The 23,601-nt window shown below is 43.3% G+C and overlaps 1 protein-coding gene across 1 annotated transcript in view; it reads left to right on the forward strand.

The window, feature by feature from the left end:
• Window positions 1-23,601, forward strand: part of LOC311148646 (kinesin-associated protein 3-like) — a gene marked incomplete at its 3' end in the record, with an annotated part of 64,675 nt that extends 41,074 nt beyond the window's left edge. Inside the window, exons 12-20 of the mRNA XM_084185632.1 lie at window positions 202-310; window positions 384-496; window positions 12,697-12,862; window positions 13,271-13,396; window positions 13,682-13,780; window positions 14,548-14,633; window positions 18,375-18,564; window positions 19,747-19,840; window positions 23,481-23,601. Coding sequence (XP_084041758.1) covers window positions 202-310; window positions 384-496; window positions 12,697-12,862; window positions 13,271-13,396; window positions 13,682-13,780; window positions 14,548-14,633; window positions 18,375-18,564; window positions 19,747-19,840; window positions 23,481-23,601 — 1,104 coding nt within the window. The remainder of the gene's footprint in view (window positions 1-201; window positions 311-383; window positions 497-12,696; window positions 12,863-13,270; window positions 13,397-13,681; window positions 13,781-14,547; window positions 14,634-18,374; window positions 18,565-19,746; window positions 19,841-23,480) is intronic.

Raw genomic sequence — 23,601 nt, forward strand, 5'->3', positions numbered from 1 at the left:
AATGTCATCAACATGGTGATGATGTCATTCATACATTCAGCCAATGATGTCACCAAGCATGCATCCATCCTCAAATAGTAGAGAGAAAGGCTTGGGAACAGACACACCCATAACACACTGACTGACTTCTGGCCAGCTATAATGATTGATGATGCATTGGTATTGTTGAATTGATTTATGTATTATTTGATTGATTGACAGTTGATGAAGATGCTGTTTGATTGTGGTGAGAGCCCCATGGACCCTGAGCTCATCTCCTTCTGCATCAACCTGGCTGCCAACAAGAGGAATGCACAGGTCATCTGTGAAGGTACAACACATGGGTACGCACAGACACACACACACACACACACACACTTCTGATCCTGTTTTCCTGTCCCTAGGTAATGGTCTGAAGATGCTGATGAAGAGGGGTCTGAAGCTAAAGGATGTTCTGATCATGAAGATGATCAGGAACGTGTCTCAACACGACGGACCCACCAAGAACCTCTTCATAGTGCGTACTAAACTAACTCACAGTCTTTAACACTGATGAGCTTAATCATGCTCAGTATAGATATTGGCCAGTGATGGGCAACTGTCGCCCGCTGCCCCCCTTTTGTAGGCCCGCGGATCAATTTCAAAATGTGTCATTGCTTCAGCAGTTTTTCACTTGTTATGTCAGTCATTGACAGATGCTCAATTATCACTCAGATATCATTAAAAACTGCAAACATTTCTCTCCACCCTATGGCAAAATGTGTAGAATTGCAGGAAATTGACTCTAAAACATACATTTGTTCTCTCCGCTGTCAAGAGGGGTGCCGCTAAAATGACTAGGGCCTGCTCTGACTGCACTTGTGTGGATATGGATGTGGATAAAAAATGTTGTGGCTCCCATCCCTGATATAGGCGGATAAGGCTAGACAGGCTAACATATGATCTGTGTTCTTATAATAGTATTACTGAATCCATAGTCTCTCGTGGACAGATGCACGTAGTATAAATGGTAATAGCGTCTGTCAACAGACTGTCCGTATGGTGCCAGGATAACAACCTCTCCTTCAACGTGATCAAGTCAAAGGAGATATGAAAGATGTGTGCACTCACTAACTGTAAGTCGCTCTGGGTAAGAGTGTCTGCTAAATGACTAAAATGTAAATGTAAAATGAGATGATTGTGGACTACAGGAAAAACAAGAGGACCGAGCACGCCCCCATTCTCATCGACGGGGCTGTAGTGGAACAGGTTGAGCGCTTCAAGTTCCTTGGTGTCCACATCACCAACAAACTATCATGGTCCAAACACACCAAGACAGTCGTGAAGAGGGCATGACAAAGCCTATTCCCCCTCAGTAGACTGAAAAGATTTGACATGGGTCCTCAGATCCTCAAAAAGTTCTACAGCTGCACCATCGAGAGCATCCTGACTGGTTGCATCACTGCCTGGTATGGCAACTGCTTGGCCTCCGACCGCAAGGCACTACACTACCGGTCAAAAGTATTAGAACACCTACTCATTCAACGGTTTTTCATTATTTTTTACTATTTTCTACATTGTAACTACATCAAAACTATGAAATAACACATATGGAATCATGTAGTAACCAAAAAAATTTTAAACAACTGAAAATGCATTTTATATTTGAGATTCTTCAAATAGCCACCCTTTGCCTTGATGACAGCTTTGCACACTCTTGGCATTCTCTCAACCAGCTGCATGAGGTAGAAATGGAAATGTATTCCAGGTGACTATTTGGTAAAAGACCACAGTGAGGCAAAGACTTTTGGAGGATGGCCTGGTGTCAAGAAGGGCAGCGAGGAAACCACTTCTCTCCAGGAAAAACATCAGGGACAGACTGATATTCTGCAAAAGGTACAGGGATTGGACTGCTGAGGACTGGGGTAAAGTCATTTTCTCTGATGAATCCCCTTTCCGATTGTTTGGGGCATCCGGAAAAAAGCTTGTACGGAGAAGACAAGGTGAGCGCTACCATCAGTCCTGTGTCATGCCAACAGTAAAGCATCCTGAGACCATTCATGTGTGGGGTTGCTTGTTAGCCAAGGGAGTGGGCTCACTCACAATTTTGCCTAAGAACACAGCCATGAATAAAGAATGGTACCAACACATCCTCCGAGAGCAACTTCTCCCAACCATCCAGGAACAGTTTGGTGACGAACAATGCCTTTTCCAGCATGATGGAGCACCTTGCCATAAGGCAAAAGTGATAACTAAGTGGCTCGGGGAACAAAACATCAACATTTTGGGTCCATGGCCAGGAAACTCCCCAGACCTTAATCCCATTGAGAATTTATGGTCAGTCCTCAAGAGGTGGGTGGACAAACACAAACCCACAAATTCTGACAAACTCCAAGCATTGATTATGCAAGAATGGGCTGCCATCAGCCAGGATGTGGCCCAGAAGTTAATTGACAGCATGCCAGGGCAGAATGCAGAGGTCTTGAAAAAGAAGGGTCAACACTGCAAATATTGACTCTTTGCATAAACTTAATGTAATTGTCAATAAAAGCCTTTGACACTTATGGAATGCTTGTAATTATACTTCAGTATACCATAGTAACATCTGACAAAAATATCTAAAAACACTGAAGCAGCAAACTTTGTGAAGACCAATACATGTGTCATTCTCAAAACTTTTGACCACGACTGTACATCACTGGGGCCAAGCTTCTTGCCATCCAGGACCTCTATACCAGGCGGTGTCAGAGGAAGGCCCTAAAAATTGTCAAAGACTCCAGCCACCCTAGTCATAGACTGTTCTCTCTACTACCGCACGGCAAGCGGTACCGGAGCGCCAAGTCTAGGTCCAAAAGGCTTCTTAACAGCTTCTACCCCCAAGCCATAAGACTCCTGAACAGCTAATCATGGCTACCTGGACCATTTGCATTGTCCCCCCCACCCTACCCCCTCTTTTACACAGCTGCTACTCTGTTTATTATCTATGCATAGTCACTTTAACTCTACCCATATGTACATATTACCTCAATTACCTCGACTAACTGGTGCCCCCGCACATTGACTCTGTACCGGTACCCCCTGTATATAGCCTCCCTACTATTATTTGATTTTACTGCTGCTCTTTAATTATTTTTTATTTTATATTTTTTACTTATAAATTTTTTACTTAACTTTTTTTCTTAAAACTGCATTGATGGTTAAGGGCTTGTAAGTAAGCATTTCACTGTAAGGTCTAAACCTGTTGTATTCGGCGCATGTGGCAAATAAAATTTGATTTGTGGGATGCAAGACTAACAATGAACTTTGTTCCGGTACGCTGATTTTTCGACACTGATCATTTGGATAAATCATGATTTCGCAGGTACTCGCATCTTTAGAATTTCGGAAGGGGAGGGGACATTTGGCCCTGCTTGAAACTTGCAGATAGGTTCCCTTGTGGTGAAGACTTTGCAAGTCGCATTAGTTTCCTCCCAGAATTTAATTGATTTTTGTTCTGGGTTTCGGAGATGACTGAATCCATAGCTATGCTTGTTCTTATGCTAGTAGCTGAATCCATAGCTAGGCTCTATTGCAGCGGTTCCCAAACTAGGGGTCGCGACCTCATACAGGGTCGCCAGAATTTCAGAAATCCTGGTAAAAAAAATAATACCATAAAGAAATGTATTATAATATCGTCTTTGTCTCTCAAAATCATTGTAATGTACAGTTGAAGTCAGAAGTTTACATACACCTTAGTCAAATACATTTAAACTCAGATTTTCACAATTCCTGACATTTAATCCTAGTAAAAATTCCGTCTTAGGTCAGTTAGGATCACCACTTTATTTTAAGAATGTGAAATGTCAGAATAATAGTAGAGAGAATGATTAATTTCAGCTTTTATTTATTTCATCACATTCCCAGTGGGTCAGAAGTTTACATACACTCAATTAGTATTTGGTAGCATTGCCTTTAAATTGTTTAACTTGGGTCAAACGTTTCGAGCAGCCTTCCACAAGCTTCCCACAATAACTTGGGTGAATTTTGGCCTATTCCTCCTCCGCTGGTGTAACTGAGTCAGGTTTGTAGGCCTCCTTGCTCGCACATACTTTTTTAGTGTTGCCCTTAAGCCATTTTGCCACAACTTTGGAAGTATGCTTGGGGTCATTGTCCATTTGGAAGACCCATTTGCGACCAAGCTTTTAACTTCTTGACTGGTCTTGAGATGTTGCTTCAATATATCCACATAATTTTCCTTCCTCATGATGCCATCTATTTTGTGAAGTGCACCAGTCCCTCGTGCAGCAAAGCACCCCCACAGCATGATGCTGCCACCCCCGTGCTTCACGGTTGGGATGGTGTTCTTCGGCTTGCAAGTTACCCCCTTTTTCCTCCAAACATAACGATGGTCATTATGGCCAAACAGTTATATTTTTGTTTAATCAGACCAGAGGACATTTCTCCCAAAAGTACAATCTTTGTCCCCATGTGCAGTTGCAAACCGTAGTCTGGCTTTTCTATGGCGGTTTTGGAGTAGTGGCTTCTTCCTTGCTGAGCGGCCTTTCAGGTTATGTCGATATAGGACTTGTTTTACTGTGGATATAGATACTTTTGTACCTGTTTCCTCCAGCATCTTCACAAGGTCCTTTGCTGTTGTTCTGGGATTGATTTGCACTTTTCGCACCAAAGTACGTTAATCTCTAGGAGACAGAACGCGTCTCCTTCCTGAGCGGTATGACAGCTGCGTGGTCCCATGGTGTTTATACTTGCGTACTATTGTTTGTTCAGATGAACGTGGTACCTTCAGGCATTTGGAAATAGCTCCCAAGGATGAACCAGACTTGTGGAGGTCTACAACTTTTTTTTCTGAGGTCTTGACTGATTTCTTTTGATTTCCCCATGATGTCAAGCAAAGAGGCACTGAGTTTGAAGGTAGGCCTTGAAATACATTCACAGGTACACCTCCAATTGACTCAAATGATGTCAATTAGCCTATCAGAAGCTTCTAAAGCCATGACATAATTTTCTGGAATTGTCCAAGCTGTTTAAAGGCACAGTCAACTTAGTGTATGTAAACTTCTGACCCACTGGAATTGTGATACAGTGAATTACAAGTGAAATAATCTGTCTGTAAACAATTGTTGGAAAAATTACTTGTGTCATGCACAAAGTAGATGTCCTAACCGACTTGCCAAAACTATAGTTTGTTAACAAGAAATTTGTGGAGTGGTTGAAAAACGAGTTTGAATGACTCCAACCTAAGTGTATGTAAACTTCCGACTTCAACTGTAGTTAACCTTAAAAATCTAAATGAAAATGATTCAAATCTAAAAGTTAGGACTTCCGGCGACGATGTGGTTAGTAGCAGCAGCTAACTAAAGAGGCTGTGTAGCTCCAACTCTATTTTAACTAATTATTCAACGCCTAGTTACACATTTTGTTAACTAATTGTCGGTTACATTGAAAAAGGACTCAGAAACGCACAAAAGCAGACACTTTTGACGAAAACCACGAAAATGTCGTCTCTACCTGTTCAAGTGGAAAAATTGTTTAAGGACAAAGAGGGAAGTATCTTGATTTTACTTGTAAAGATTTCAGGACAAAACATAATATTGGGAAATATTTATGCTCCAAATGAGGAGGACCCAGACTTCTTCCTTCAACTTAACAAAATAATACTGGATTTCGGTGATTTTCCTCTGGTACTAGGAGGGGGATTACAATCAGGTCCCTGATGCTTTTTTAGATACATCCAAAACTGTTCTAACCAGGACCTCAAACTCAAGAAGCAATTAAAACACTGTGTAAAGATGCTGGTCTTTATGATATATGGAGATTGATCAATCCAACCTCTTGTGATTACACATTCTTTTCAAATAGGCACACTGTTTATTCACGCATCGACTACTTTCTGATCTCACACTCTCATAGATAAATTTGGTGCTTGCAGTGTGGGCACGATAGCTATGACAGATCATGCACCCATTGATCTGACTGTTGGAATAGGAGAAGAAAGAGGAAAATTAAAAGGTTTGGCGAATGAACACCAGCCTTTTACAGGACAAGGCATTTTGTGAATTCCATAAAACACACATTATGATATTCTTTGAAACAAACAACAATAGTGCAAAACGGGTACATGTCTGGGAAGCTTTTAAAGCATACATACGTGGAGTAATGATTAAACGATCAGCTACAATTAAGAAACTAGATAAACAGAAAATTGAGAAACTTGAACCAGAGCTCAAAACGCTGGAGAGGGAATATTGGTCCAATCCTATCAACATTTCTCTGATAAATCTGACGAAAACCAAATACTTTATTCAGTAAAAAAGCGGAATATTCACTGTACAGGCTGAAGCAGAGATGGTACGAATCAGGTGAAAAGGCAGGAAAACTGTTAGCCAGTCAATTGAAATCTAGAGAAACCGATAAGTATGTGGAATCAGAAATAAGACAGGCAAGCTGATTACCAATCATAAAGAATAAACAATATATTTTGAGACTTCTATCAGGAACTTTATACTTCAGACGGTCCTTTAGATATGCAGAAAGCAGAGGCATTCTTTCAGAATTTGAACCTTCCTAAACTAACAGAGGAAGACATGAATTGGCTCGACCGCCCTGTTACTTTGGAGGAATTGACCGAAACTATAAGACAAGCACCCAGTGGTAAATCTCCAGGGTTGGATGGGATACCCAGTGATTTCTATAAAAGGTTTGCAGAGCAGCTTAGCCCAGAAATATTTAAACATTTAACACATTGATTGACACACTTGAGCTCCCACCTTCTATGAGTGATGCAGTAATCACCCTAATCCTCAAAAAGGGAAAGGATCCCCATGAGTGTGGGAGCTACCGTCCAATTTCTTTTATAAATTGTGATGGAAAGTAGTTTACAAAACTTCTGGCTATGAGGGTAAATCAAATCATTAAGAAAATCATAAATCCAGACCAGGTGGGATTTGTTAAAGGCAGAACTTCATCTGATAATCTTAGACACCTATTGCATGTCATCTGGAAGGCAAAATATTTGGATACTTCAGTGGCAGCCTTATCCCTAAATGCAGAAAAAGTGTTTGATAGGGTGGGCTGGGACAACCTGCATTATACAATAAATACATTTGGATTTGGACAGGGCTGTCAGAATATTATTAAACTTATGTACAACGACCCCAAATCCATGGTAGTCACTAACGGACTACGATCATCTCCATTTTCAGTAGGACGAGGCACAAGACAAGGTGACTGTCCCTCGCCCCTCCTATTTATTATAGCGTTAGAACCATTAGCGGATGCCATTAGGCTGCATCAGTCAATCAAAGTGGTTAATATGGCAGGTAGGGAGAATAAACTACTGCTTTATGCAGACTACATATTACTATTAATGTCAGATCCCCAACTCTCCACACTGCTTTTACTGGACCTTGTAAATGCATTCTCAGAGATATCGGGCTATAAAGTAAACTGGACCAAATCTGAGGTAATGCCCCTATCAAAACATTGTCTGAGAAATGACTTCCTCAACTGGAGGTTTCAATGGGTCCCTAAAAAGTTGAGGTACCTGGGGATCGCTTTAAATCCTGGTCTAGAGAACATGATTTCTGAAAACCTTGACCCACTATTGAACAAAATCCAACTCCAGTTTAAGAGCTGGGATAAGCTACAAATCTCGCTATGGGGTAGGATACAGGTTATAAAGATGGTCATAGCTCCTAAACTGAATTACGTAATCAGCATGTTACCATTATCCATACCTGTCTATACTTTTAAATCCATAGACAAAATTATTACTGATTTTATTTGGGCCGGTAAAAGGGCCAGGATGAAACTAGTGAGATTGCAGGCAAAGATTGAGAAGGGAGGATTAAAGCTCCCTAACATGCAATTATATCAAGAAGCCTTTGTGGCTGCCCAAATAGGTGTTAAGATAGAAATCCTATGCAAATTACCACATACCGCAGGGCTTATATATAGCCACCTTTTATAGGTGCATTTAATGGAACTTGTGAGGGCCTAAAGGCCTTATGGGAAAAAGACTTGGAGGTAACATTTGGAGAGGAGGAATGGAATATAATAGTACAACAGATTATCCTCCCTATGAGAGATGCCCGGTCCAAGCTGATTCAATTGAAAGTGTTCAGTAGGATTTATTGGACTCCTCTGAGGCTGAACATAATAGGTTTGATAGAATTCAACCTATGCTGGAGATGTCAGTCAAGTACAGGTGACATGATCCATATGTTCTGTAACTGTCCAAGCTTGCATACCTTTTGGCAGAAGTTAATGGAAAAGATTGGGGATATTCTGTATTCGGAATATTTGAAGAATTGTGGTACCCAGAATATCCCCAATCTTTTCCATTAACTTGCGGTATGTGGTAATTTGCATAGGATTTATATCTTAACACCTATATCGGAATGTACTGGGAATTTGTTGTTGTTTTGTCCTACCTTAAACATACAACCTCTAAGCTGGAGATACCTCCAACAGTCTTGTTTCTGTAAATTATACTTGGACGTTAGTTCTTCAAAAGAGGTCAAAGTGTTTTCTTGATACAGACAACCAATGTTCTTTATCCCCTTTCTATACCAATGTTTCCAGAAAACCATGTGTCCCCCGATTTTCAATTTAGGGTTGTTCCATAATGAAGCAGAGCTTGTCAAGAAAGGTGAAGATCTCTCTCTCATGAATCTGGCTCCATATATTTTTAGTATGGGGCATTACTGGATTCTGCAGTCCCAACTTTTGTTGACTCAAATAATCTGATGCGCCAAATGGGGCATTAAGTTCCTCTTCCATGTCCACCCAGAAGAACAATACTTGCAAATCCTGCTTTGTTATTACTGAATATCACTAAGGATATTGATAGACTGAGAAGCCCATGTTTAAACTGGCTAAAAGTTGCTCCAACCACAGCCAAAATAGTAATATTGACACACTGGAGGGAGAAGGACCCTCCCTCATATAAGGGATGGTACAGTGAGGGAAAAAAGTATTTGATCCCTTGCTGATTTTGTACGTTTGCCCACTGACAAAGACATGATCAGTCTATAATTGTAATGGTAGGTTTATTTGAACAGTGAGAGACAGAATAACAACAACAAAAATCCAGAAAAAACGCATGTCAAAAATGTTATAAATTGATTTGCATTTTAATGAGGGAAATAAGTATTTGACCCCTCTGCAAAACATTACTTAGTACTTGGTGGCAAAACCCTTGTTGGCAATCACAGAGGTCAGACGTTTCTTGTAGTTGGCCACCAGGTTTGCACACATCTCAGGAGGGATTTTGTCCCACTCCTCTTTGCAGATCTTCTCCAAGTCATTAAGGTTTCGAGGCTGACGTTTGGCAACTCGAACCTTCAGCTCCCTCCACAGATTTTCTATGGGATTAAGGTCTGGAGACTGGCTAGGCCACTCCAGGACCTTAATGTGCTTCTTCTTTAACCACTCCTTTGTTGCCTTGGCCGTGTGTTTTGGGTCATTGTCATGCTGGAATACCCATCCACGACCCATTTTCAATGCCCTGGCTGAGGGAAGGAGGTTCTCACCCAAGATTTGACGGTACATGGCCCCGTCCATCGTCCCTTTGATGCAGTGAAGTTGTCCTGTCCCCTTAGCAGAAAAACACCCCCAAAGCATAATGTTTCCACCTCCATGTTTGACGGTGGGGATGGTGTTCTTGGGGTCATAGGCAGCATTCCTCCTCCTCCAAACATGGCGAGTTGAGTTGATGCCAAAGAGCTCCATTTTGGTCTCATCTGACCACAACACTTTCACCCAGTTCTCCTCTGAATCATTCAGATGGTCATTGGCAAACTTCAGACGGGCATGTATATGTGCTTTCTTGAGCAGGGGGACCTTGCGGGCGCTGCAGGATTTCAGTCCTTCACGGCGTAGTGTGTTACCAATTGTTTTCTTGGTGACTATGGTCCCAGCTGCCTTGAGATCATTGACAAGATCCTCCCGTGTAGTTCTGGGCTGATTCCTCACCATTCTCATGATCATTTCAACTCCACGAGGTGAGATCTTGCATGGAGCCCCAGGCCGAGGGAGATTGACAGTTATTTTGTGTTTCTTCCATTTGCAAATAATCACACCAACTGTTGTCACCTTCTCACCAAGCTGCTTGGTGATGGTCTTGTAGCCCATTCCAGCCTTGTGTAGGTCTACAATCTTGTCCCTGACATCCTTGGAGAGCTCTTTGGTCTTGGCCATGATGGAGAGTTTGGAATCTGATTGTCTATCAAATTATTGTTTAATGCCAATTGTAATTCAATTGCATTGTTGTTATATTGTGAAAGGAAACAATAAAACTATAATTACAAATCTAAAAGTTATATTTCAACCAGAGAGCACCCTTAGATCGTGGTAAATGGCCGCACTTGACCGTTGCACTTGAATCATTCCCACGGTGAATGGCTAAGCCCGCTACGCTATGAAACCACACACTATTGCAGAGACTTTGATATTACCGGCCGCAGTTGATATGGTGAAAACAATGTGCGGGGAGGCAGAGGCACAGAAACCCACATCAATACCTTTGTCAGATAACACTGTGAAACTAAGAATTGATGCTATATCTAGCAATCAAGAGGAAACTGACTGAACGACTCAAAAACTTGTTAGCTGTGAGGGCCGAGATGCATTGACTTTTGTTTGCTACATGTCGGGGGATGCTATATGAGCATGAAACGGCACAGGGGATGTTCAGTTTGCTCCGTGGCTATATTGATGAAAAACTGATTCTATGGGATTGAATGGTGGGCTTTTGCACAGACGGGACAACGGGCAGGCCTCTGATCTCTAGTTATGAATGTGTTTCACTGGCGGCTGAGGCTGCTCCCTTTGCTGTATGCACGCATTGTATGATACACCCACTGAGCAATTGCCAAGAAACTGAAGATCTCGTACAACGCTGTGTACTACTCCCTTCACAGAACAGCGCAAACTGGCTCTAACCAGAATAGAAAGAGGAGTGGGAGGCTCCGGTGCACAACTGAGCAAGAGGACAAATACATGAGTGTCTAGTTTGAGAAACAGACGTCTCACAGGTCCTCAACTGGCAGCTTCATTAAATAGTACCCGCAAAACACCAGTCTCAATGTCAACAGTGAAGAGGCGACTCCAGGATGCTGACCTTCTAGGCAGAGTTGCAAAGAAAAAGCCATATCTCAGACTGGCCAATAAAAAGAAAAGATTAAGATGGGCAAAAGAACACAGACATTGGACTTTTTCTTTGCAACTCTGTCTAGAAGGTCATCATCCCGGTGTCGCCTCTTCACTGTTGACGTTGAGACTGGTGTTTTGCAATTTCTCACATGGAATAGCCTTCATTTTTCAGAACAAGAATAGACTGACGAGTTTCAGAAGAAAGTTATTTTTTTCTGGCCAATTTGAGTCTGTAATCGAACCCACAATTTCTGATGCTCCAGATACTCAACTAGTCTCAAGAAGGCCAGTTGTATTGCTTCTTTAATCAGCACAACAGTTTTCAGCTGTGCTAACATAATTGCAAAAGGGTTTTCTAATGATCAATTAGCCTTTTAAAATGATAAACTTGGATTAGCAAACACAACGTGCCATTAGAACACAGGACTGATGGTTGCTGATAATGGGCCTCTGTACGCCTATGTAGATATTCCATAAAAAATCAGCCATTTCCAGCTACAATAGCCATTTACAACATTAATAATGTCTACACTGTATTTCTGGTCAATTTGATGTTATTTTACTGGACAAGAAAATTGCTTTTCTTTCAAAAACAAGGACATTTCTAAGTGACCCCAAACTTTTGAACGGTAGTGTATGTTGATGCTAATGTTATGCTAATGAATTTGCTAACAATAGCATAATATATTCAATATGCTGTGGGCTGTTGTCTTTTAACAGTTGCGCTCAATTCATTCTGATTAACCTAGCAATTACGACACACCCCTCACTATTGTCATTGGTTGCACTAATTGCACCGTTTGTCTACATAACCAGGTTCAAGCATTCATGACATTACCCTGAAGAAGGCACAGTGATGCTGAAACGTTGGTGGTTTCTTACCCAATAAATTACTGGGAGTTTATACATAGAGTGTGACTCTCTCTATTTGTTTTTATAGTTTACATTTTCTCCTTGCCTATTTAACAGACATATTTGGGAAGCTGATCGAGCTGTCATGTGACCAAATGCTGCAGACAACGCATTCATGGGTCAATATGGATGAGTTTTGGTTCCTAACTCAAAGGGAATAGGGTGCTGTCTCCTTCCGAGCATTAAGACTCATATTACGTTGATTCAGTGCTCTCGTCTGCATTAAAAATAAATATTGATCCAGTTTGAATGTGACCGGAGAGATGAGGTGCACACTGTTGACCACGTCCCCTGACTTTGAGAAGCTCTGACGCGACATGCATCAAGCCACACCCATCTCATTAGTGGTGGTGAGATAAGATACATTATGTCAGACAAATTTGCAATTAACTGTCAAAGCCCCACATTAAAACTATATGATGGTGAGTTGAGAATACAATCAGAAATACTGTTAGAATGTTTTGCAATTGACTGCAATAGCCCCAATTAAAGAAGTTAACGTTGGCTGTTAATTTCTTTTCACATGGTTGGGGTCGTGAGAATTTTCATATCAAAATGGGGTCGTGGGCCAAAAAGGTTTGGGAGCCCCTGCTCTATTGGAACAGAACATTGTGGTGTTGGACCCTGACCTCTGTTTCTATGGTAACTGACCTCCCTTTCGTCCCCCCTCAGGACTATGTAGGTGACCTGGCTGCTCAGATGGGAGGGGAGGAGAGGGAAGAGTATGTGATTGAGTGTCTGGGGACCCTGGCTAACCTCACCATTCCTGACCTGGACTGGGAACTGGTGCTGAAGGAGTACAACCTGGTGCCCTACCTCAAAGACCTCCTCAAACCAGGTAGGCCTCAAAGACCTCCTCAAACCAGGTAGGCCTCAAAGACTGCCTCAAACCAGATAGGCCTCAAAGACCGCCTCAAACCAGGTAATGAGGGAGGGAGAGAGAGAAAAGGGGGGAGGGAGGACTGGTGTTGCAACTTACAGGTGCATTCAGCCTGAAGTATTTGAGAGAAGCAAATACTGTACGGCCATACCACAAGTTTTAAATTTGAACAAATTCTATCCCATGGCTTTCTCCAACCCCAACCTCTAACCCATAACCTTCATCACTCTATCAGTGTCACTGACTGATCCTACATCATTGAATGATGTCAGCAGTCACACAAGTACAGTGATCACACACACACACACAGTGACTTCTCCCTTCTCAGCTTTGATCTCTGTGACCCCTGACTTCTGCCCCCACCAGGCTCGGCAGAGGATGACCTGATCCTAGAGGTGGTGATCATGATGGGGACAGTGTCCATGGACGACTCCTGTGCTGCCATGATGGCCAAGTCTGGCATCATCCCTGCCCTCATCGAGCTGCTCAACGGTAGGTAGTAGGTAGGGCCCAGGCCTGCACATGCTGGAGGGAGGGTTATCCTACTAAAATGCCTGCAAGTTATGATCAAACTGACATGCTATGTGAGCTACAATATGAGGAGTAATGATGATACAAGTACTTATCTGAAATCTATGATACAATATACAGTACATCGACTTGTATTAGCTTGCTTGTTGAGGGATTGTATGTACAGTATTTCTGTGTATGTGAGCCCAACAGGAGGACAATGAGTTTGTGTGTCAGATCATCTGTTTCATCTCTCTCTCCCTATAGCCAAACAGGAGGACGATGAGTTTGTGTGTCAGATTGTCTATGTGTTCTACCAGATGGTGTTCCACCAGGCCACCAGGGATGTCATCATCAAGGACACACGTATCCTCCCTCTTACAACAAACCTCAATATTTCTCAGGATACCTCAATATATCCCAGTTTACTTCAATATATCCCAGTTTACCTCAATATAGCCTAGTTTACTGCAAGATACCTCGGTATACCTCAATATACCACAATATACCTACATTAACCATGATATAGACCTCAGCCCAAATAACCCTAAAATATCTTCCTAAATGGCTTTCAATGTAGTTCTTATTTATTTACCCTGTCTTTAAATCGTGTTACCATGGTAACCAACAGTTTCACCCTATATCCCATCTGCTTCTTTCAATGTGTGTTTCCACGGCAACCTCAGTTACCCTGTCCATGACCTCAGTGCTCCACACTGCACAGTCGTGATCTGAGACGGCAGGCATACAATTACAAATAGCTTGCAGTAATACTGTATTTGATAGATGTTTTCATTCTATGGAGAATATTAGAGGGATCTCTGCCAAATGGTCTGCCTTGGGAGAGTTATTCTGATTTACAATATCTCTCTCTCATCACAGGAAATGTAAGAGTTGTTCGTTTGGCCGCGGGGCAACTGTCTCGTGTCTGCTTTCTATAAATTAAAGAGCAAAAGCAGAGTCTTTCTCTCATTACTTTCTCCCTCCAATACCATAACGTAACTGTGATCTTGATTAAAGAGATACTGTTGAATGATGTGTTTGAGTAGAAGGAACAGCAAAATGATCCAAAATAAGTGTAGAATGCATCCCTCCCTTTCTCTGTTGTCCTCTCCTTAACTCCCTCTCTCCAGAGGCTCCCGCCTACCTCATTGACCTGATGCATGACAAGAACGCCGAGATACGCAAAGTCTGTGACAACACACTGGACATCATCGCTGTAAGTATCTATCTATCTATCTATCTATCTATCTATCTATCTATCTATCTATCTATCTATCTATCTATCTATCTATCTATCTATCTATCTATCTATCTATCTATCTATCTATCTATCTATCTATCTATCTATCTATCTATCTATCTATCTATCTATCTATCTGTTTAGTGAAATCGTATGCAGTAAGCAATCCCCGCCATTCGTTCATTTTTGTAGAACGCTTCCTCTATTCTGATTTATCAGCTGTTGTCAAACACGTCTGAAAAGACAATTCTCTTCCTCAATAGTGTGCAGCGAATTCTACTAGAAATGAGTATGGCATCCTGACATTTAAAGCGTGCTCAATTTTCTAAATTTCACATAGTATAAAACGTTCTATTTTTGCATACCCAAAAAGCCTACTATTTAGAACGTAAGTATGGGCATTCTGACATTTTCTTCCCATTCATTTCTAACTGAAACTGGCCAAAATTCTGGTTTTCCTGATTTTCTATGTTTTCCTGATCCCATCAGTCATTAAAACTCAATACAAAAGTAATTAAAACTCGTTTTTCAACCACTCCACAAATTTCTTGTTAACAAACTATAGTTTTGGCAAGTCGGTTAGGACATCTACTTTGTGCATGACACAAGTAATTTTTCCAACAATTGTTTACAGACAGATTATTTCACTTATAATTCACTGTATCACAATTCCAGTGGGTCAGAAGTTTACATACACTAAGTTGACTGTGCCTTTAAACAGCTTGGAAAATTCCAGAAAATGATGTCATGGCTTTAGAAGCTTCTGATAGGCTAATTGACATCATTTGAGTCAATTGGATGTGTACCTGTGGATGTATTTCAAGGCCTACCTTCAAATTCTTTGCTTAACATCATGGAAAAATCAAAAGAAATCAGCCAAAAATATTGTAGACCTCCACAAGTCTGGTTAATCCTTGGGAGCAATTTCCAAACGCCTGAAGGTACCACGTTCATCTGTACAAACAATAGTATGCAAGTATAAACACCATGCTGTCAAAAAAATAAAAAATAAAAAATATATATACCGCTCAGGAAGGAGACGCGTTCTGTCTCCTAGAGATGAACGTACTTTGGTGCGAAAAGTGGAAATCATCCCAGAACAACAGCAAAAGACCTTGTGAAGATGCTGGAGGAAACAGGTACAAAAGTATCTATATCCACAGTAAAACGAGTATGTCCTATATCGACATAACCTGAAAGGCCGCTCAGCAAGGAAGAAGCCACTGGTCCAAAACCATCATAAAAAAGCCAGACTACGGTTTGCAACTGCACATGGGGACAAAGATCGTACTTTTTGGAGAAATGTCCTCTGGTCTGATGAAAAAAATATATAACTTTTTGGCCATAATGACCATCGTTATGTTTGGAGGAATAAGGGGGTAGCTTTCATACCGAAGAACACCATCCCAACCGTGAAGCACGGGGGTGGCAGCATCATGCTGTGGGGGTGCTTTGCTGCAGGAGGGACTGGTGCACTTCACAAAATAGATGGCATCATGAGGAAGGAAAATTATGTGGATATATTGAAGCAACATCTCTAGACATCAGTCAGGAAGTTAACGCTTGGTCACAAATGGGTCTTCCAAATGGACAATGACCCCAAGCATACTTCCAAAGTTGTGGCAAAATGGCTTAAGGACAACAAAGTCAAGGTATTGGAGTGGCCATCACAAAGCCCTGACCTCAATCCTATAGAAAATGTGTGGGCAGAACTGAAAAAGCGTTTGCGAGCAAGGAGGCCTACAAACCTGACTCAGTTACACCGGCTCTGTTAGGAGGAATGGGCCAAAATTCACCCAACTTATTGTGGGAAGCTTGTGGAAGGCTACCCGAAACGTTTGACCCAAGTTAAACAATTTAAAGGCAATGCTACCAAATACTAATTGAGTGTATGTAAACTTCTGACCCACTGGGAATGTGATGAAAGAAAAAAAAAGCTGAAATAAATCATTCTCTCTACTATTATTCTGACATTTCACATTCTTAAAATAAAGTGGTGATCCTAACTGACCTAAAATAGGGAATTTTTACTATGATTAAATGTCAGGAATTGTGAAAAACTGAGTTTAAATGTATTTGGTTAAGGTGTATGTAAACTTCCGACTTCAACTGTATGTCTCTAATGGTAAAATTTAGGTTGACTGGGTCTGGTAAATCAAATTCCTGTGTGGTTAAGTCCCAGTCATGGTGTGATCTGTCACAGGCCTGAGATCAGTGTAATTAGCTATAGATTACAGCCGGGCTGTGGAGCGGGTAGTGGGGGAGAGGAAGTGTTTCATTGAAATTATCAGTGAGAACTATTAAGATGTGAACCACATGAAAGACCAGGACAGGCTCTGGAGAGTGTCTTGGCAGGATGCAGTAGGTGAGAGAGAAAGCAGACCCTACACACACACACACACACACACACACACACACACACACAAACAATCATTAGTCTTCAGAGCTGCAGGCTACCTTAGAAGCACATGCCATGATTGTCCGTTCTTGAATGTTTCCTATTTGATCAATGTGTCCACACACACACACCCCACAGAGAGAGAGAAACCTACGTATAGATGGTTCTTCTAGGTCAGACAGAAGGGTAATTCATGAGAATAATTCTTAGATTCAGGTTTTCTCTGAGGAGGAACATTGGAAATGCCATGAGTACTGTTTAATATCGGCTGGCTCCTTCCCTCTGAGACGTCATTAGCTCAGCTCTCTCGTTATGATGGATTAAGCTTAATATCAAACCCTTACTACAGACTAATGGTCCAGGGGAAGTCAGCTGTGTAGTCATTAAACCACTTTAGCCATGTGATAAATCTGCAGCTTGACAAAAAGTTTCACTGCCACTTTGGGGACGGAGAGCGGCCCTGAGATGCGACAATGGGCCCGTTTGAGGCCTGGGCCTTGGGTGGCTGTCAGTGCCCAGGGGGCTCTGCTTTGCGTCTGGATGATTAATTTGCTGGGCCTGGCCGCGTGGAGCACAGCGGCTCAAAGAGAGCCTTTCTCCCAAATGGCCCACGCAGAGAAAGGAAAACAGAATCTGTGTTCCTCCTCAGCCTTCCTCGGCCAAGCTCCACACACAAACACACACACACAGCCCCATCGCAGTCCCATCCTTCTCACCACGCCAGGTTTTTATTAGTAACCGCATCAGTAGGGTGCAGGCTCACAGAGCAGTGTATTGTGAGATGCTCTAGTAGTCTGTGGAGGATCTGGCCCTCCCTGCTGGGATGGACCAATATGGCGGTCAGGGGTCCGGCTGGTCCCCCAGCCCTACCTGACTCCCTGCCAGCCACTCTTCTACAGCAAATTACACGTTTAGTTCAGTTTGGTGGCCTCTCTCACCGTTTACACAGAGTGTATCTGTTTGCTACTAAGGCTGGGATTCAATCAATTGAAGATGGTGGATTTCCATATAGCGCTTTCAGCGTGTGTGCGTGCCTGCCTGTGTGCTTATATGCATGTGTATGACTCAGTCTGTTTGTTTATCTGTGTGTGTGAACCTCCAGTAACCCTTACTCCTCTCTCTTGCGCTCTCTCTCTTGCTCTCTCTCTCTTGCTCTCTCTCTCTTGCTCTCTCTCTTGCTCTCTCTCTTGCTCTCTCTCTCTTGCTCTCTCTTGCTCTCTCTCTCTTGCTCTCTCTCTTGCTCTCTCTCTCTCTTGCTCTCTCTCTCTCTCTCTCTCTTGCTATCTCTCTTGCTCTCTCTCTCTCTCTTCCTGCTGTAGGAGTATGATGAAGAGTGGGGGAGGAAGATCCAGAGTGAGAGGTTCCGCTGGCACAACTCCCAGTGGTTAGAGATGGTGGAGAACAGAGCCATGGGAGACGATGGAGAACCATTCATGTACGGAGATGACGGGGAACCTTTCATGCACAACGGAGACATTCTGGAGAGACCCGACCTCTTCTACAGTGCAGGTACGGAGTGACGTAGGGAGGGAGGTAGAGAAGGAGGGAGGGAGGGAGGGAGGGAGGCAGAGACATTCTGCAGAGACCCAACCTCTTCTATAGTGGAGGGAGGGAGGGAGGGAGGGAGGGAGGGAGGGAGGGAGGGAGGGAGGGAGGGAGGGAGGGGAGAGTGGGGTTGAGCCATGTTTTACATTCAGCATAACTCCGTCAAGGGAAATATAGTCTTCTTTCTAACAAAGATATCTACATATATTTCAGGATGTTGTGTGTCCCTGGAAATAATCAGAAGTCATGTAAACATTACAGTTTTGAAAACATAGCTTGTGGTCTCTTGGCACAATTTAAAAGGGAAAGTTAAGCCGCCTACACATTTCTGTACTTTATTTCCCAAACAAAATTCAACACATTCACAATCACTTTTTGTCTTTTAATCATTTTAAGCATCTTTTAACATAGGCTTAACACCTAACAAACACTTTGTACTTTTTTAAACACTTAACATACATTGGCCAGGTCCTGTTGTTACCTCATTTCCCAGTGATAATGCCTTGCATTATGCCTGGGAAGGAAACACTTCAATTTGCTCAACTTGCCATTGGCTCAACCATTGGATCAACTTACGAAAGGCAAACATTTTGAATATATTAACCCACACAGGTTTAGGACCTCATATTGAAGCTTATAGAGACCCCAACTGTTGTATAGAAAAAATGCAAATGATCAACTTGGGTTTAGATACAAGCATCATGACACCTCTAACACAATAAATTAATTTGGCTTGGTGAAAATACGTTTTTTGGACCTAACTTGCTTACCACTTTTTCCATGTGGTTACTTCCTTCACAGACTCCATGAAATGATGACCTCTTCCTAAATATTTGGTCAAATTATTAATTTTCTGTATGGTTTCCTGGAAACAAGGGTGGCTCAACTTACCCCACTCTCCCCTACAGAGGGAGGGAGGTAGAGATGGAGGAAGGGAGGCGGAGAGCTGACCTCTTCTACAGCGCAGGTACAGAGAGAAAGAGGAGGAGGGAGGGAGGGAGAGGGGTACAGAGTGAGAGTGCTACTGTAGAGACTCAACCTCTTCGACAGCGCAGGTACGGAGAGCATGGATGAAGTGAGATGAGGTGTAGAGCCATTCAACAGTAAACTTGTCTCTAACTTAGAGTTGTATGTCTCTCTCCCCAGATGGGATCATCCCAGCAGACGGTACCATCAGCCCAGAGTTCTTCATAGACTACCAGAATGGAGACATGGGCCAGGCTGGAGGCTTCCCAGGCAGGTGAGCTCAGAGTAGGGCAGGGGGTGGGCTGCACCTCTATCTCCATCCCCTAGAGGCTCCTCTCCGGGGTGGGCTGCACCTCTGCCCCCTCCACCCCACCATCCCCTGGAGAACCACAGCAGGGCTGGGCTGGTTATCTTTCTCCTGCATTAACATTTTAGTCATTTAGCAGACACTCTTATCCAGAGAAACTTACAGTAGTGAGTGCGTACATTTTCATACTTTTTCGTACTGGTCCCCCGTTGGGAATCGAACCCACAACCCATGCTCTACCAACTGAGCCACACGGGACTGACAGGCTGTCCTGAAGCAGGACAATGACCCCGTAGCAAACCATCCCAGTCTCAGCCTGTCTCTGCTGCTCAGTGAACAGTGTTATTCTCCTCCAGTATTCGCTGATCTTTGTTATTGAACCAGGGGCAGGGGATATGTCAACAGTCCTCCAATATCCCAGAAGGCCATCAACAGCAATACTGGAGCTTTGAGAACAAACACACTCTCTGCTCTACTCCGTTGAGGCTCAGAATACAGCCTGCGATGAAATAATGATTTATATTTATCATAAAACAAATACTATCCTTTGATTTTTGCTGTCTTAAACAGGCCTAATATGTAAAGTTGAAGTAATTTGATATGCTGTTAAAATGATGAATAGGCAAGGAAATGTGGAGTTTATTTAAAGTAATTTGTCTTATTTATTATCAAACATCTTGCATGTGAGAGCGCTTGTGTTGGAAGGTTTTTTCCTGTCTGAGTATGTTTGTGTTGACTGCTGTTGAGAGGCTTGCTGTGTAGAGCAGGACTATGCGCTGAATCCATGCCACAGTTATTTCAGCTTTCAGATGGATGGAGGGAGGGAAGGAGAGAGAAGGGAGGGGGGGGGGGGGGGAGGAGAAACAGATCACAAAGAGAGAGCGAGGGAAGGGAACGGAGAGAGAGCAAGCGAGTAGGAGGCTTTTTTTCCAAATGTCTTTGTAACTGATACCTTTTAAATATACTGAGCAAGCTGGGGGAATTGGCATCTGTAAGAGTGTTTTAATTTGGCCAGTGTACTCTGGAGTGGTCCAGGTTAACACAATAATCAAAGCCAGCTCCAGCGCTTATTTAAAACTATGTGTGAAACATGGTGTGAATGGGATCTTTTAAATGGGTTTAATACAATCACTGTTATTTGAATAAATATCATAACAAGCTATTTTATATGAACTATATAAAATGTCTCTAGTCCGGGGTCATTGGGAAGGAGCGGCTCCTTTATTTTAAAGAACGTTAAAATAAGTCCCAGCAGCCTCAGTGGGCCAGGCGACAGAGGCTGAGCGAGGGCGCCGTTCGTGTCACCGTGTGGAAAGAGAAGTGTCTGGGTTTCACTAGAGGTGCACGACAGCGTGAGATTGGAGGGTTTCTGACCCCCTCAACACGCAGACGGGCGAATCAATGAGCGCTTTGAAAGAATTGTCAGTGATTGACAGCCAAGAGTGTTAAGGAACGTAAAAATAAAGCAAAACAGAACGGCGGTGCAATCAGGTGAGATGGAAAAAGAGGGAGGAAGGGGGGAGCTGGTTATTTAGCACTTGTGTAGTGGGTAGCTGTAACCTGAGGAGTGACAGCCAGGGGAGAGATCAAAGCCTCCCGGGTGAGAGGGCCGGGGCGAGGCGGGAGGAGACAGACGTATGAGGGAGCAGAGGGTCAGGGGAGCAAAAAAAAGGAAAAAGGCCTGCTTCTCTTCCTGTGCACTACGATTACGCTCTCTGTAGAATGTGTCCCCATACCTCACCCCGGGTTCACTGGGGCCTGCAGGACCAGGCTGGAAACACGAGGGCCCTTTGTCTGCTAACAAAACCCTCCCTCTCTTAAAATGTCACAACACACACGCGTGCCTGGAATGAGGTGAGAGACGAGTTGGTTTACATGTCACATATTACTGTATGAGGAAGTGTGTGAGTGAGTTGTTGATCAACTGACCCTCTTTATCGTAATGTGGTCATTTTAACCCAGTGGTATTCAAACTTTTTCAGCGGGGACCCAATTCTTTCCAGCAGAATTTCTGGGGAACCCATTTTTTCCCCCAAAGAAAAACACCACTACACCCCAAATCTAATGTCACAACCTTTAAATCTGTAAATTCCCATCTTTACATCAACAGATAAATGCAATGAATTGAAGGTTTCATCTCATAAAAATGAAAAGAAACTAATAAATACATTTACTCAATAAAATTGTATTTTTCTAATTATCTTTCACAAAAACATTTGTGTATTGATGCCATACAATAATCTGTACTTTTTGGGGGGCAACCCGGCTGCATTTCCCCCATGGCCCACTAGGGGTTGCGACCCCGACTTTGAATACCACTGTTTTAATCCTTTCCTCATCAACCCCACCACCAGAACCAGGCTCCAGGCCCTGACCTGAGGTCCAGCTGTGTCTCTGTCTCTCTTTCTCCTAGGCCCAGGGTGTAGTCAGACAGATGGTCAGTGAGGCAGGCAGGCTTTCCAGGCAGGCTGTAAGGCAGGCAGTCAGACAGTGAGGCAGACAGGCTGATCCAGGCAGGCTATCCAGGCAGGTTGTGAGGCAGGCAGTCAGACAGTGAGGCAGACAGGCTGATCCAGGCAGGCCCTCCAGGCAGGCTGTGAGGCAGGCAGTCAGACAGTGCTATCAAGGCAGGCTGTGAGGCAGGCAAGCTATCAAGGCAGGCTGTGTGACTCAGAGCTCTGGTGTTTCTCCAGTGTTTCTCTTAGCCTCCTTTAGCCTGCCTCTCAAATCCCCCCTGACAGACGAACGGAGATGAAAAATACATATTTCTGAGGTAGGGGTTGGGAGGGGGCACGGGGAAGAGGGGGTACAGAGTGCGTAACTGATCGCTGGAAGTGATTTGGGCTAAAAACAACACATCATTATAGGCGCTCGCAGGGGCAAAGCAAACAGCTCGCATTTTAATGAGCCAGAGGATGTCGGCCCGGCCAGCCAGCAACTGACTGTGTATAGACCAAGAGAGTAAAGGATGTAGGGTGGCGGGCAAGAGAAGGGGACATGCTGTCGTTTGTCGAGGGGCAGTTTATCCATCACTCTGTATGGTTAACTCACTCACTGTTGACCCGACTGCACAGCTGAACGGTCAGACCAGCTGGTCACAGCAGAGAGACGACCGACCGTGAAATCGTCCAGCCTTTCTTCCTCTGTACCCACATCCCCATGGTAAATGATTTGTATGGTTGTAGCTACAGCCCCTTTATCATCCCCCGGCCGGGGTTGCTGGGCGGGTGGAGGGGTGGAGGGGGGGCATGCAGGTTAGACAGGTCTGGCTGTTGGTCTCTAACGGAGCTGTGTTTTGACATTTAGCTGTTTTATGTCGTTGGCTCACTGGCTGCCTCCACTGTTTACCCCTGCAGCTACAGGTGCCCTGTCACAGAGCTTCATTGTTTTGTCAGAACCCTGTATTAGGGCAGATCAATATTGCATTACGTTTTTAATGAGCTTTTACTTAACGTTCTATTATACTACGACGCCTTTTACCATGTTTTGTTTGTGTCCATGTATGTTTCGCTGTCTCAGAATGCCACCTAGTGGTGGTAATTAGAACCATCTCACATGATGTCGACTCCTGTGGGGCTGACATGGCTGTGTGTGTTTATCCCTACAGTATGAATATCGATACGTTTGGACAGTCGACGGTGACCCCTGGACAGCGCCCCGCCACGGCGTACGGCTTCCGGCCAGACGAGCAGTTCTTCTGCAGCTACGTTGGTGCGGCCTCCAGATAA

The sequence above is a fragment of the Coregonus lavaretus genome (genome assembly GCF_964263955.1).
Source record: "Coregonus lavaretus genome assembly, chromosome: 21".
NCBI lineage: Eukaryota > Metazoa > Chordata > Actinopteri > Salmoniformes > Salmonidae > Coregonus > Coregonus lavaretus.